Below are 17181 nucleotides of genomic sequence, written 5' to 3' on the forward strand. Positions count from 1 at the left end.
TGGTTGACGAGTCATCCCAAAGCGAGGAAGACTTGGTTCTGCTCAAGAGAAGGGCGGTGGATGTCGCCGACGGGATAGTTAGAGCTGCGGACCCTACAAGGAGTGATCGTGAGCCAGCCATAGTTGCGTCAGAGAGCGACGCGAATCTATCCATCGAAACTCTGCTGCCTATGGGGTTCGTGGAAGATGTTCCTTTACCCGAGGTTGCAGTTGAAGTTGGAGGGTTATCTGAGGCTGCGGACGCCGTGCTAAGAAACAAGCCATCATCCTCGGAACCTGTTGGTATTCCTTTGTCGGCCGAGGAGAGAGTAAAGGGCATTGCCAAGGACGGTTATGAAACCGGTTCTGATGTTGATTTCGAGGAGGTGAGGATGTTCAATGAAGGGTTCACTCGGGTGGAGGTGAGGTTGGAGGGGTCTACTCGTACCATCGTAATCCCCATCAACCTGTTGGTGAACACAGAGGACGTGGTCCCCTCCTTGTGTCCCCTTTGTTCTAATATTGAGGGCAGGACCCTAGCAACGTTCAATGATGCCGCCCTGTCGTCGGGCGTAGTCGGCCTCGCCCTAAGGGTAAGTTTTCCGATCTTCCTAGTTTCTATGCCTTACATCTCTCTCTCTCTCTCTCTCTCTCTCTCTCTCTCTTTTAAGACTGACTTTCTTTCTCTTTTGCTCTTTTTTTTATAGACCATTATCTTGGAGATTGAGAGTCCTCGCCAAGAGGAGAGCCGTAGAGCCACTTTTAAGAAAATGGAAAGTAAGTACCGCGAGTACCGTAACAAGCACCGCGAGATCTGTAGGCGGTTCGGTATGAGTGGTAATTTTCAAGCTATCAGAGACGAGCTGAAGCATAAAGATGACGAGCTTATGAAAGTCATAAGTAAATTTCAGCCGGATTTGTATGAGAACTGGATCCATGCCGAGGCCCAGCTAGGCATATTCAGGAATTTGATGATGGCGGGGAGAGTTCCTGAGGCTGATTTTGAGGATACTCGTTCTAAGGCGCATGTAGCTCGGGTTGCTTGTGGTTATGACCCTGCTACACTGGGGAATGGTGATGGCGAAGAGGATATGGATGAGATTGAACAGGGTGCCTGGTACGAGGACGCATACTCTAATGGCGAGGGCGATAGTGGAGATGGCGCTGCTAATTAGTTATTCCCTTGTAATTTTTGTGCATACTTTTGTGGGCGTCTGTTTAGCCTTTGTAAAGAATATTTTTAGAGTATGAAATGTTATTTTGTTTGTTTCTGCATCTTTTCTCTATTTGGTCTTGTATGCTTCTTTCCTTAATTCTGCCGTTTAGCCGCTTTTAGTTGTAGAATATCAGTTCGTACGTTGATCGAGTTCGAATGCCAAACTAGGTAGTCGTGACCTGGGGCCAATAAGTGTTGTTAAACGAAGTCAAACATTGCCGGATCTTAATTTGAAACGTAACTTAGTTGATATAGGCGAGGTCGGACGTAACCTAAACCCAACAATGATCGAGGGCCGTATGAGCTTAACTATAAGGCGCAATTGATCTGAACGAAGCTGAATGTGAATTCGAACGAGGTCGAATGTCTTTTATTTCGAACAAGGTCAAATGTGTTTTAATTCAAATGAGTTCGAATGTGTTTTAATTCGAACGAGGTCGAATGTGTTTTAATTCGAATGAGGTCGAATGTTTAGTTAATTCGAACGAGGTCGAATGTTTGTTAATTCGAACGAGGTCGAATGTGAGTTAATTCGAACGAGGTCGAATGTGAGTTAATTCGAACGAGGTCGACTGTGAGTTAATTCGAACGAGGTCGAATGTTTAGTTAATTTGAACGAGGTCGAATGTCTTTTAATTCGAATGAGGTCAAATGTTTTTTAATTCGAACGAGGTTGAATGTAACCCATGCTTAATTGATGCAGCGTTGTTTTGGCGGAAACACGGGCGAGCTTCAAGTACTTGTGCTGTGCTTATATATATTGGAGAAATTTACTCCCTCTGTTTCAAATTAGATGAGGCACTTTCCTTTTTAGTCTGTTCCAAAATAAATGACACATTTCTAAATTTTGAAATAATTCACCTTTAAACTCTTCGTTTCACCCATTTTAGCCTTAATGAGATGTTTTTATAACCACACAAATGACATGGCCCCACAAAACTTTTACCCCTTAAGCTTTTAGGACCACAAGTTTTAAAAGTCTTCTTCTTTTTCTTAAGCTCTATGCCGAGTCAAACTACCTCGTCTAAATTGAAACGGAGGGAGTATATGTTTTCGGGCCGGCATTCCAGTCCCACTCTATCTAGTCCCTTCATTGGTCGACCTGGAGAAGTATTAAGAGGTTGGGCAATGAACTAATCGGTCTGCGTCCTCATCTGTTCGTACTTTAGCTTGAAATGTCCTCCTTGTCACCTCATTATAACCTTCCAGGGAAAACCCAATTGGGAAAAAACTCATGTGAGAGGAAAAGAGTACGGCTCGGAGAACATTTTTCCTTAGAAGATAAAGTACTTGAGGTGGGCGATGTTCTAGTTGATTGGTAGTATTTTTCCTTCCATCGTTTCTAGTTGAAATGACCATTTGTTTGTTGTTGCTATGATTTTGTATGGGCCGTCCCAATTCCTTCACAGTTTGTCCTCCCACGGGCCTTTGCTTGCATGTGTTTTGGCCTTAAGTACGTAGTCCCCGACTTTGAGTGGTCTAACCTTGGTTTTTTTTTGTTGTAGTAGCATTCTGCCTGTTGTTTTTGGGCGATCATCCTTATGCAGGCCATATCTCTCCGTTCTTCGACTTCGTCGAGGTCCTGCCTTCTGCTTTCGTTGTTCCTCAACCCGCTCTCATGGGCGTATCTCAGACTTGGTTCTCCGACCTCGACTGGTATTACTGCAGCCGTCCTATAGGCTAATGAGTAGGGTGTCTCTCCTGTGCTCGTTTTTGGCGTTATATGGTATGCCCATAGCACTTTTAGCAGTAATTCCGGCAATAGTCCCTTGGCGTTCTCGAGCTTTTTCTTCATGATGTTCAGTATTGATTTATTGGAGGACTCTGCTTCCCCATTGCCCGCGGATGGTATGGGGTGGAGAGTATGCTTTTGATATGCCACTTCTCGAAGAACTCGACGATTTTTTCCCCGGTGAATTTGGATTCGTTGTCACAACCGATCTCTTTGGGGAGGCCTAAGCGGCACACAATATTCTTCCATATGAAGGTGATCACTTCTTGTTCGCGTATCTGGGCGAATGCTCTTGCTTCTACCCACTTAGAAAAATAGTCAGTTAAAACCAAAAAAAATCGTACGTTACCTCACCCAGCTGGGAGGGGGCCGATGATGTCCATCCCCTACTTGATGAAAGTCCAAGGTGAGGTAACTGAGTGGAGGTTCTTGCCCGCCTTGTGGATCATAGGATATGTTTGGCATTGCTCGCATTTTCTCACGAAGTCAATGGCCTTTTTTTTCATGGTGGGCCAGTAGTAACCTACTCGTATGAGACATCTGACCAGAGCTCGATTGCCGGAATGAGTTCCGCAGTGGCATTCGTAGACTTCTTCTTGAATGCGCCGCGTCTGATTTGGGCCTAAGCATTTTGCTAGGGGGCGCCATACGTCCTTTTGTATAGGTCGTTGTCTATGATCCTGTACCTGTCCGCTTGCATTCGAAGCTTCTTGGCTTCTTTTCTATCATCTGGGAGCACGTTGTCCTGAAAGTATGTAAAAATGCGGTTGCGCCAGCACCAAGTTAGGTTTATAGTCCTTACCTCGATTTGATCAATCGATGAGTGGAGGAGGGTGGCCACGTTTCCTTCTCCGGTTATGTTTTTAGTGCCCGCCGCTAGTTTGGCGAGGCCGTTTGCTTCGATATTTTGCACTCGAGGGATCTGGTCGAGCTGGCATTCATCAAATTCGGGCAGCAACTTGCAGATCTCAGCCTGATACTTTTGCAACCTTTGCTCTTTGATTTAAAAAGGCCCTGTGACTTGGTTGACGACGAGTTGAGAGTCGCAGAGTAGGACGACTCGCCTCTCTCCGTACTTGAGTGCCAGCCTTAATCTTGCAATCACGGCCTCATACTCGGCCTCATTGTTAGTCTTGTCCGGGCATCTTATGGACTGGCAAATTACTTTTCCTATCGGCACCTCTAGTACGAGCCCCTGTCCGGACCCCGATGCATTAGAGGCACCATACAAAATCCATAGATTCTATTTGAGGAGCGGTGTTGGCGGCTTCTCTTTCGACTTCAGGCATTATTTTTGCGCTGAAGTCGGCAACAAAGTCGGTAAGTACTTGCGACTTTATCGCCGTTCGCGGTTGATATGTGATATCATGTTCGCTTAATTCTATGGCCCATTTGGCCAATCTGCCAGATAGTTCGGGCTTATGCAAAATACTTCTCAAGGAAAAAGTCGTGACTACCGAGATGGGGTGGCACTGGAAGTAGGGTCTAAGCTTTCGTGAAGCTACGACCAAGGCCAGGGCCAATTTTTCGAGGTGGGGGTACCTCATCTCGGCGTCGACTAAGGTTTTGCTAATGTTATAGATGGGAGAATGTACCTTTGTTTTCTCGGACCAGGACTGCACTCACCGCCACTTCGAATAAGGCCAGGTAGACGAGGAGGCGTTCTCCGGGCTCTGCTTTGGAGAGCAGTGGCGGTGATGATAGGTAAGCCTTTAACTCCTTCAAGGTGTCGACGCACTCGGAGGTCCATTAGAGGCCGTTATCTTTCTTGAGTACGCCAAAAAACTTGTGGCATCTATCGGATGACCATGAGATGAATCTTGATAGTGCGGCTATACGGCCGGTCAGTCTGTGAACCTGTTTTTTATTGGTTAAGTTCTACGGTATCCCCTCTATAGCTTTGATTTGGTCGAGTTTGATCTCGACGCCTCGTTGTGACACTATGAAGCCTAGGAATTTCCTTGAAGTCACACCGAATGCGCACTTTTCAGGATTCAATTTCATTCTGTATCACCTGAGTATATCGAAGGCTTCTTTCAGGTGATCGGTGTGATCCTCTTTCTTTTTGGACTTGACCAACATATCGTCTATGTAGACCTCCATGGTTTCGTCGAGTTGGTCTTTGAACATCTTCGTTACCAACCTTTGATACGTCGCCCCCGCATTTTCAATTCGAGAGGCATCATCCTGTAGCAATACGTTCCTTGGTGGGTGATGAAGGTGGTCTTCTCCTGGTCTTCCTCCTCTATGAGGATCTGGTTATAACCTGAGTATGCGTCTAGGAAGCTTAACAGCTCGTGCGCGGCTATTGCGTCAATGTGCTGGTCAATATGGGGCAGCGGGAATGAGTCTTTTGGGCATGCTTAGTTCAAATATGTGAAGTCTACGCACATCCGCGGTTGATCAATACGTCATCGCCCCCTCCGATGATCATTTGAATGGTTCGAGTTGGAGAAGGTGGTTTTGGCAGGCCCTGGTGCTATTCACGTCCTCGAGCGAAGTTGGCCCTTCTTCAGTCGCTCAACAACTCTTTCAAGTGCCCTTGGTGAAGTATGTTCACAACCTCTTGTTTTAGAGCGATACAATCCTCGGTTTTATGACCTCGTTCCTGGTGGAATTCGCAGAGGGCGTTTGACTTCCTGGTGTTCGGGTCGGACCTCATATTCTGTGGCCACTTCCCTTATGGGCCGAGCTTCTCCAATGCGTAGACTATATCTAAGGGTGAAACACAAAAATTATGAGCAGCTAGTAAGGGAGCATACCTCTCTCGCTTCGGTGAGTCCCTCTTCTTGGCCTAAATGGGCCTTTGTCGTGGCGGGAAGGCGGCATAATGGCGCCTCTGACATATGGTTGATGTCTTTCTCGGTTGGGCTGTAGACCTGCTAGATCCCTTTTGTTGTCGTTTCTCTGGTCTTTTCTGGACTCGGTTTGTACTAAGGTCAACCGTTGGGTTGGTCCATTTAGGTCTTCTTCATCAGCTCGGACCTCGGCACAATAGGCATTGTGTATTTTGTCCCAAGTGGTTGGGGGGTATTTCATGAGCTGATTCAACAGTTTTCTAGTCGCCCTTGAACCGCTTCTATTCAACCCGTTCTGGAAAGCTGCCACAGCCATTCCTTCCGATACATTCCGTAAGGTCATCCTTACACGGTTGAATCGAGCAAGGAAGTCCCTCAGTCCTTCTCCAGGTGATTTTTTGATGGCAAATATACCATTTACTCTTGCCTCTGCCTTCTTAGCTCCGGCATGGGTCGTTACGAACTTGTCGGCCATCTCTTCGCATATTTCAATGGAGCGCGCATGCATCTGTGAATACCAAGTTAATGCGCCCCCGATGAGGGTTTTGCCAAACTTTTTCAATAAGATAGAGGATACTTGCTCTTTGGCGAGGTCGTTGCCTTTTATTGCGGTGACATAGTGAGTCACATGATCCTCAGGGTCTGTCGTACCATCGTATATTTTTAGGTACGACAACATTTTGAAGGTTTTAGGTATGGCATGTGGTGCGGCTTCATCACTGTACGACTGCTCGACAAAACCAGCCGACGTCTCTTTTTGGTAAGAGTTTTGGGGCTCCCGGTATTTTGTCTACCCTTTCTTGATGCTCTTTCATTTGGTCTAGGAGCATTTTGTTTTCATTTTCCATCTCTTCCATCTTCCTTAAAATGGTTGTGAGGGTGTCGCCACCTGTATTATTAACATTGTGAGTGATACCTGTTACGGGAGGAGGAGGGCCTTACTGCTCGACTGTACTGGTGCAATGCAGGTCCTTGCGCTCTCTCTGATCACTTTTTGGGCGTGTTTGTCAAGGATGTTGGTCAACGTATTTGTCAGCCAAGCTTCGAGCAGCTTCTTTACCGCCGGTGGTGCCTCTTCCGTTGTGTACATGAAAGCCCCTTTACCGTGGGACGTTGTGATACTACCATGAGGAAGGGGTGAGCCACTTCGCCTGGGAGAGACATTTGGTGTTATATCCACACCCTATGTTTCAGAGACCTCGTTGATGGTGTTTAAGAGGATGGCGGTGAGGTCGGCTACCACCTTCATCCTTTCTTCTCCGTTACCTGCCATGTTAGATCTGTGTGCGCAAGAAAGTATAGGGTTTTGCGTTTTATTTTTGGGCTAGTTATAGATCTAGAAGAAACTAAAAGTTTAACTAGAAAATCCCAACAGACGACTCCAAATTGTTTGACCAAAAAATATGAATCTTTGGTTAAACTAATTGATTTAATATATAAGAGGTTAATCCTAGTTAAAGATAATAACTTCAGGTCTAAAATCAGCCTACGTGGATGATGTAGGACAGTGTCGGAACATGGTTAATGTAACGTGTATTTAATGTTTCAAGGACAATAATGGGATGAGAATAACAAGCATTAAATAACAATAAATTGCACTAAATGTAAATTATAAGGAGAATGATTTATCCAATATTGAATGAGGTGGATGATTCTTCTTTCTGACAATGATGAATGACAAATAACTATGAGAATATTGGAGACTTTCTCGGATCTGATGGGGAAAGTATAGAATAATCAACAAAACGAATCTCTTTGGAAAGATGATATTTGTATTTATCTAGAGAGTTTGCTTTGCAAGAGAGTTCTTATTAGAGAATCTTACATGCCTCTCACCTGATCTCTCTTTCTATTTATAAGGGACGTACCTCTGATTAACTTAAAAGTACAAACAGAGGGAATATTCAATGGAATATTCCTTTAAAAATCGTATTACTAAAATAGCCGTTACTGCTCCTTCCGACACTTGACCTCGGCCACGATCGACTGCTCGGCAATGAGTTCCATTAGTCATTAGTCGACCTCGGCCAAATTACTTTTAATAGTATCACTTCGTGTCGAATATCCTTAGTCAAATTTTGACCCATACATATATATGAACATTTTGTATCATATATTCATCGAAAAAGGGTTCAAAATGCCCCTAAACTATTGAAAAAGGTTTAAAAATACCCTTCATCCACCTATTGGACTAAAAATACCCCTCCATTCACCTTTTTGGTTAACTTATGCCCATTGACTGTTAGGTCTGTGCTGAATTAAAAATAATAATTATTCTTTTTGTAAAACTTAAAAAAAAAAATTCGTTTTTTTAAACTAGCACCAGTAGTCCACTAATTTAGTGAAGTCTTCTTCTTCTTTTTTCTTTTTTTTAGTTTTTACAAAAAAGTATTTTTTTTTCATTTTTTTTAAAGCTTTTTTTTTTGTAAAAAAGAAAAAATGTTTTTAATAAAATATTTTCGTTTTTGAAAAATATTTTTTTTCAGTTTTTTCAAAGCATTTCGTTTTATTTTCGTTTTTTAGTTTACTTTTTAAAGAAATAATATTTTTGTTTTTTTAAAGAACTGAAAAAATAAAAAAAATATTTTTCAAAGACGAAAATATTTTGTTGAAAATATTTTTTTCAGTTTTTAAAAAACGAAAATATTTTATTAAAAACATTTTTTTCTTCTATTTTTACAATTCTTTTCAGTTTTTATAAAAAAATGCTTTTAAAAAAAACTGAAAAAAATAATATTTTTTTGTAAAAAGTGAATTATTTCTTGTAAAAACTGAAAAAAAGAAGAAGACTTTACTAAATTAGTGGACTGTTGGTGCATTAGTTTAAAAAAACGAAAACATTTTGTAAAATATTTTTTTTAAGTTTTACAAAAAGAATAATAATTTTTTTTAATTTAGCATTAACCTAACGGTCAAAGGGCATAAGTGAACCAAAAAAGTGGATGGAGAGGTGTTTTTAGCCCAATAGGTGGATGAAGAGTATTTATAAACCTTTTCCAATAGTTTAGGGACATTTTGAACCCTTTTTCGGTATATTCATTTGCATATATACACAGAAAAGTGCAGTTAAATGTTGTCCTTCCATAGAAGGACATTCGTTATATCTCAATGAGGCTGAACTCTAAAAACAGTGCATTATTATATCCACTCGAAGTCAAGTACATCAGCACAAGTACAATAATTTACAGAATGACCACATGCAGTAATCAGAGCCAAGTCTTTGAGGCTTAAGTAGCCAATTACTGTACTTTATTTGCAGCGTATAATTACATATCTGAAATAAGATTCATGTCGCTTTTTCGACTTTCTTGAACGTTACTGATGACCCAAGAAAGAGCTTTGTTGTCTCCACTGTGAATGTGTCGTAACGCATGAAAAACTCCACCAACATCAACCTGCACACATGCATATGTCCAAATTGTTCAAATTGCACGATATAACAACAATAATAATAAATCTAGTGTAATTTTACAAGTAAGATTTAAGAAGGCTAGTGTATACGTAAACTCTATTCCTACCTTATTTCTGATAGACCCTCGATTCAAAAAAAGACAAAAAAAAAGAAGAAGCAGTAGCAACATGCAGTAATGTCAGCAAGAACAAATCGCATGACAAATATATATAGTAAAAGTCACTATTACTCCTAACGCGGTTTACGTTCTGTGCACTGGTAGTGTAAAAATTGACATAATCTTTTATAACAACATAATAATAGATAACTCAGAGGTCGTTTGGTACGCAGATTAAATTATTCCGGGATTATAATTCTGGGATTAATCTCAGGACTAATTTATACCACATGAGAGACGGGATAAAATATTATCACATTTGATGGGATAAGATGAAATATCCTGGATTAATTTATACCTCCAACCAAATACGGTATAAATTTAATCACATCTTAACCCACCTTATCCCTAGTACCAAACGACCCCTCAGTGTTTATAAGTTAAACTCAGTAGGGTGGGTTTGGGGGGTGAGGGGGAGAGAGAACATTAACCTGCACAAAAGCACGACAAGATTTTTCCCGGGGCATTGTTTGTTGTCCACCGTTGGATCATCTGTCTCTCTTGCATTTGACCAATACACATACTTCAGCAATTTTTCACCTTCGGCCATGAATCTCTCCGGAATAAACTCCTCTGGTTTATCAAAAATCTTTGGATCTTTTGTAGCAAAAGGCTGATATCCAAATATCATTTCACCTTTCTTGATTAAGAAAGCTGAATCATGGCTTTGGATTATGATATCTTCTTCGGCTTTACCATATTGGAATGGAACTGGAGGTTCAATTCTTAATACTTCATACACTACTGATTTTGTTAAACTCATCTTGTTGATTGTTGATAGAGTTATGGTCCCACATTCTTCTTTGATAATTGTCCTGATTTCATTTGCCAGCCGAGTGTGTAAACTCTTTCCTCCATTGGCGACCCACTTAATCAGTGTTGGGAATAAAACTTTCATCCCACCATAAGCATTGAAACCTGTGCGTAGAGGTGGCAAAATAAGTTGGACTTTGTAGTAATCTGTCTAACTCGTCTAAGTTTAAACAAGTTGGATTATGAACTATTCTTTGATATAACTAAACGAGTTGAACTTAATATGACCCATTAAACTTGAGTCAGAACGAATTTCAAAATAGTGTGATCTAACGGGCAAAAAAAAAAAAAAAACTTTATACAAATAACCAGCTATATTCATTATTTACTTTTCCTAGTTGGTATGCATGGATTATACATTAATTATACACAGTTATACACATATTCAGTGGCGGAGGAAGGATTACCACTAAGGGAGTTCAAAAAAGAAAAAAGTTAAAAATAATTGTAACTAGTGGGAATTGAACCAATGACGTTATAAAGATTTTAAACTCCTTGACCACTACTGTGATTATGGGCTGTGCAAGAGGATTTAAAACATAAAATATAGAGGTATAAAATAGATTTTGCCTTATATATGCAGTGTCATATTTTGGGGAAGACGGTTCGAGTGAACCCCCTTCCGCCCCCTAAAGCACATATTATATTTGGATTGTTTATATATTAATATATCTATCAACTATTTTAAGTTTAAACAGTTGGGTGAACAATTATTTAGGTTATATTCAAACATAAAAAATAAAAAAAAAAGGAAATTTGGGAGAACTTCAACTAATAATTTAAACAAACTATATTACTACTACTTTCAGATTTTTTTGCAAAACAAAAAAGGATAAGTTAAAAAGGTCAGAGAGAAGGTCGGATCATGTTGGACAAATTGGGTTATGACTCGATATTATTTTAGCCTGGCCACCTTGATCTAATCAAACTTTGAGCAAGTTCAATTATGAACTGTTTATTATTTGACCCGTTTTGATCTACTCAATTTTGACATACCTGCAAGAAAAACTAAGTTGTGGCAAGCTTCATCTCTTTTGATCCCATTCTTTTCTGCTTCATTCAGTATACTTCCAGCATGCTTGCTAAAAGCATCATAAAGCTTCTGGTAATTTGATCTCACTAGAAAAAATGGCAATGGGAAAGTATGCAACACTAAATCTTCTAGAAAGTTCGGCACAAATTTTAGACCTAGAGTAACCAATGGAGCAAGTTGAGGCAACAACCATATATCAAAAAGTTTTGATCCATTAGAGCCAAGATTTGTGTCATGGGGATTAGTTTCGTCACATAACAAACGAAAAACAAAGTCGAATGACATAACGTCGCTATTATTGTTGAAATTTGCTTTGCCGTTTTGAGAAATCTCATTTTCAAGATTTGCGAAAAGGCCCGAAATTGAGCTTCTAAATAAAGGAATAAATTGATTATGAAGCTTGGAGATTAAAGATAAAAAGAACCCTTTAAGTGTGGCATGATTTGACTCAGAAGGATCAAGATATGCACACGGGCGGTATCCGCCATAGAAAGCAGTAGATGGCACGTACGTGCCATCAAGAACGTTCATTTTTTCGACTTTAGAGTTGTCGAAAAGAACGGGAAATGTTTTGGCATCAAGGAGAACAATGACTTTAGGATTTTTAGCAATGAATGGACCTGGTGGCATGTTGGTTCTAAAGACAGTAGAGTTGTATTTTTGTATTTTGGTAAGAAAGAATTCGTCTATTCCGAGGTTGTAAAAGTAGTCATATCTATCTTTAATGGCTCCAAAAAATGGGAAACCATAATCTCCTGGGATTTCTCGAACTGGAAGTTTGGAATTAGAAATGGCAGAAGATGTGGAAAATGAAGACATCTTTTTGTTGTTGTTTTTGGATTTGGCAGAAAAAATCCAAACAGCTTTTACATTTATAGAAGGCAAGAAAGGAACTCAATAAACATTGATAAGTTGGGGGTGGGGGGGGGGGTATGGTTAGGGTTGACGTTTGATAAGTTTATTTCACGATGTCACTAATTAAATAATTTGGTTTCTATATATAACGAATGATTGCATTATAGGGATGCTGTTATAGAAAGATATGACTATATATATAATGGCGGAACCACTCATTAGCAAGGGGAGTCAATTGATACCCCTTCGTCGAAAATGTACCGTAGATAGGCTAATTTTTTAACTTTTATTATATATATACTATATGTTGACTCTCCTTAGTGAAAATTCTGGCTCCGGCAAATTCTAGAGAAACGAATAGCAAGCAAGTTGTCAATTTCTCGCATTTGTAAATATTTCGGCGTAGGGACAAAATCTATCCGTTGCAGAGGGCTGGCCAAATTTTGAAGAGTTTTTTTTTACTTCTTTACATTTTTCTTTGTTGTATATAAAATCTTGATTTGCTAAATCATGCTTTCCTAATTAAGAAGTCGATAAGTTTGGATCAAGGAAAGACGTGCTACTGATAATGCACCATTCTGCTACACTTTGAAGTTTGAAGTTCCAACTACTTAATGAATTGACCAAAGAATACATATTTTATGGTCCCCCGACATCCCACATGCCTTTTGCTATATATTTTTGTTATTATCTCCAGTTGCGGATCCACCTTGATGGGTGGGGTGGGCCAGATTGGCAAAATTTTCATATACATATATATGTTAAAACTTTTTTTTCTAAAAAGGTTAACTATATAATCTTGCCAATTACCATCTCAAACTAGACAAAAGTGCCCTTGAAAATGTTGATTCCATTTGTTTTTTGGTATAAGATATGTAATTTTTATATTTGCAAATCAAAAATCTATTAAGTTGAGTCGAATAAATTTGTAAGAGATTGAATCGAACCGAATACACATTCCTAACAAATTCTATAATAAATACAAGGTATACATTGAAAAAACATATAGCACCGGCCACCTTCGAATCTTGGTGTATCTTTCAGTGTTCATAGTTTCTTTTAGGAAATATGAGCAGAATATTATTGATTGTGTCTTGCACTGGCAAACATTTAGGTAGCAGGAAGAGAAAACCTTTTTCTTCTGTTTTGACATTATTTTTCCCTTTGCACTCGACAAACTGAACAGGAAACATTAATAATCAGACCGATAAGTTATCATAGTTTTGAGAGATTGTTTTTATGGCCATTATGAATGGTCATTTATGGAATCATTTTCTTAGTAAGTACTCCCTCCGATCCACAATAAGTGATTTATTTGCTTTGGGCACGTCCATTAAGGAAATACTAAATTCTAGATAAAAATAGTTAGTGTAACTAATAGCCCGTTTGGAGCTGCAAAAATCAGCTTATTTTGAGAAGTGTTTTTTTTTTCAAAAGTGCTTTTCTTAAAAGTACTTTTGGTGAGAATAGTTTGTGTTTGGCTAATTAGTTTGAAAAGCACTTCTGAGCAGCAATTAGTGTTTGGCCAAGCTTTAAAAAACTGCTTCTAAGTGTATTTTTCTCAAAAGTGCTTCTCAAAAAAGTGCTTTTGGAGAGAAGCTACTTTTTTCTGCTTCTCCGAAACTGCTTCTGCTTCACCTCAAAAGCACTTTTTTTTCCTTCCAAAAGCTTGGCCAAACACCTCAATTTTTGGCCAAAAGTGCTTTTGGCCAAAAAGAAGCTTGGCCAAACAGGCTATTAGTCTTTGAAATGAGATGTTTATCTCCTTTGACTTGATAAAGCTTCCAATAAAGTCATGGACGAAATTGCTTCTAAGCTTTTGGTTTTGAAATGGAACGTTTCTGTTTCTGAAATTGGAACGAAACTTTGCTATGAATTTTGAGTGTTGGATGAAATGATACTGCTTCTAACGTTTTGTGTATTATAGACAGAAATGGACTTAATCCTAATTGTTGAACTTTTGAAATTTCAAGTGAAATCCTTGGGCTAAGAGTTTGGACGAGAATACCTTCTGTTTCAAGATTCTTGGATTTAAGCCAAAGACTTGAATGATTTGGTTCAAGTTCTTGGTTTTCAATGTTCTTAAGACTCAGCCTAGCTTTTTAATTCAAGACTTGTACGTGTAAATAAGCATCTCGTGCCTAATGACTTATCAAGCCTTTTGTTGCCACTTTGGCTTAGATTAACGCCAAGTGGCAGCCCCAAAAAGGATATTTATCCGCTTAATTTATTAATTAACTAGGTAATGTCTCGTTACCCGGTAATTAATCAATTACCCGCAAAATTGAGAATTATTCACTTACTTAAAATATTACTCACTTTTCACATACCTTATATACCTTACTATTATGGTCATGTGGTACCTTGTATAGTACTAGTCCATAAATACCGAGTATTTTAGTTCGAGCTGTATTTTATCTCATGCCAAACATGGATGAAAATTCAATTTCTTTGACTTGCTCCCCCTTTCACCTTTATTAATCACTTGTGAAATAGCATAATCCTTATAATCTTCAAATAATCTCTTACTTGGACTGATGTCAATTACCTTACGACAAATTTCACAAGTGGGGCGTAACAGGTTTTATTCAATTAACAATAATCTTAGTAATTATTTTGTATATTGTGTTACAAAGGCCCATAGGTCTAAAATAATTTAGATTATTAGCATTTTGGATTTTTTCGAATAAGGCATATATGAGTATTATTAATATTTCATTGGGAGAGAATTGTTTCTGATATTTGCATGCAAAATCTAATAACTGATGGCCCCACTATTTTCCAGTATTTTTGATAGAAGAAGGGGTGAATACCATCCGACCCTGGTGCTGTAAAAGGTTTGAACGAGAATATAGCATTTGTGACTTTAGAGGGTATTAAGGGATTGTCCAAGTTCCTTAGGTCGGTTTTATGGAAATTTGGAGGATCTTGGCGGATTCTCAACCAGTTAGTTGAATCATGAGATGTTGTGAATCTATTGAAGAAGTATTTTTGAGTATACTTCAGAATTTCCAATGGATCATTGATCCAGTTGCCCTGGTCATTTTTAAAGAACATGATTTTATTCTTCCTTTTGTTGTTAGTGGCCATAATATGGAAAAAATTTTATTAGCCTCACCCTCTTGAACACAAGAGATTCTAGCTCTAAGTTTCCAGTAGTCATCTTCAATTTTCAGGAAATTATTGTATTCGATTTGTAAAGAGCGCTTCAATTCTTGAAGGAATGAACTATTAAGGTAATGCTTTGACTCTTGGATACCTTTTAGCCTAGCAAGAATTCTTTTTTTCTTCATAAAGATATCGGAAAAAATTTTGTTTTTCCATACTTTAACATAATCAAGGAAGGAGTTAGAAGAATCTTGATAGTTAGAGTTTTTCCAATTTTCTCCAACTAGGTTATTAAAACTGGGGTGCCTACACCAATAGGTTTCTAATCTAAAAGGTCTAGGCAATGTTGTGGTTGGTTTTGGTACTAGTTGAAGAAGTACATGGTTATGGTCAGAGTGAGTTTTGGGCAGGTGTGTGACTGAAGCATTAGGGAAGAAGCTGATCCATTCATTATTAGAAAAATTTTATCCAGTCTTCCGTAACAAGCCCATTATTTTTTCTTTTACGATTGGTCCATGTGCATTTACAACCCTTAAAGTCAAGATCAATGAGGCCACATTTTTTGATGTAGCCCCATAGGTGCTTAGTGCGATTACTGTTAACAATATTACCCCCTAGTTTTTCATTTGAATCTAAGACATCTTTAAAATCTCCCCCGACAAGCCATAGACCCTTATACCTATCATGCATGTTGATAAGATTATCCCACATTTCATTTCTATGGCTAATTTTAGTACTAGCATATATAGGAGTAAATAACCAAGTATTGTAAGTGGGGATTACCTCAATGGTAGCACTGATCTCTTGATTCCTACGCACGAAACTGTGGACATTAACAAGAGTATGGTCCTAGAGAATAACCATACCACCCAACTGACCATTAGCCGGTATTTCAATCATGTCAGAGAATCCAAATGGATTCAGGAGAGGCATATGGTTGTCCATTCTTGTTTCCAAGAGTGTAACCATGCAAGGGTGTTGAGTGTCGATCATCTCCCTAAAATGCAACCTGAAGTTATCATTATTTCCCCCACGCACATTCCAAATTATGAAAGAGATAGCCCTATTCATGTTGAGGTTCCAGTTGTGGAGGTCTCCATTCTCCAGAACCCTAGGTGCATGCACTGGGTTCCTTCTCTAAAAGGGAACTAGTATCATGGCATGTTTCCCTACAGTTGGATCGCCTGGAGGCCTTATGTCCATTGTGCACCTGTAAAGTGCCATCAAACATTTGAGAATTTGCCTCTGTTCTTGCCTATCCATGAAGATGAACACCTTTATCTCGTCGAGATTTGAATATTCCATTATTGATTCTGGTATTAAGTTGATGGGCTCCACTGCCTCTTCCATCGTGTCCTCTTGGTGTGGTAAGTTTTTTGGTGCATGAGGGTGTGGTAGACCTTGGTGAGGAGCTGGTTGCATGCTGGGCATTTGTTGTTGGATTTTGAGTTGCATGTGCATCCCATGGTGTGAAAATTGGGTTGATGTTTGTGGCAATATCTGGAGTGAAGAATGGTAGATCCAATTGCGGATGAGCATTGTGGATAGGAACAAAGTGGGGTGACAGATTCCATTCTCCCATCATTGTTTGAGTTGCATTGAGGGGTAAGTTTGGTGCAAATGGGTGGAGGATGTTCTTCAATCAGATATGGTTCATATAGTTGTTCATTGACAACGGTATGCCCTCCGAGATTAACTGTGCGAGATAGTGAGAGTTGTGGAGTACAATCACTGTCTCTCTCATGTTCAACATGATGTTGGAGGAGATGGCATTCCCTATTAAACCTAGCTCCACCCAGGATAAAGGTTGATGGTTCTCCGACATTGGGCGTTGAATGAATATTGTGGGAGTGTTGGTTGTTTGTNTCTACCGAACTGCTTCTGCTTCTCCTCAAAAGCACTTTTTTTCCTTCCAAAAGCTTGGCCAAACACCTCAATTTTTGCCAAAAGTGCTTTTGGCCAAAAAAAGCACTTTTGGCCAAAAAGAAGCTTGGCCAAACATGCTATAAACTATCCTTAATTAAATGTTGCAGCATAATTTAATGTGAGGAGTAAAAGAATTTTTAGGAATACATACA

General features: G+C 39.3%; 1 protein-coding gene across 1 annotated transcript; it reads right to left on the bottom strand.

Annotated features, from left to right (window-relative positions):
• Positions 8841–12005, bottom strand: LOC109240725 (allene oxide synthase 3-like). Its single transcript, XM_019407424.1, has 3 exons — positions 11104–12005; positions 9726–10212; positions 8841–9120 (listed from the first exon to the last, which is right to left on the bottom strand). The coding sequence occupies exons 1-3, from the start codon at positions 11957–11959 to the stop codon at positions 9012–9014; spliced, it is 1452 nt and encodes a 483-aa protein (XP_019262969.1). The 5' UTR covers positions 11960–12005; the 3' UTR covers positions 8841–9011.

This window comes from Nicotiana attenuata, chromosome 1 (genome assembly GCF_001879085.1).
Source record: "Nicotiana attenuata strain UT chromosome 1, NIATTr2, whole genome shotgun sequence".
NCBI lineage: Eukaryota > Viridiplantae > Streptophyta > Magnoliopsida > Solanales > Solanaceae > Nicotiana > Nicotiana attenuata.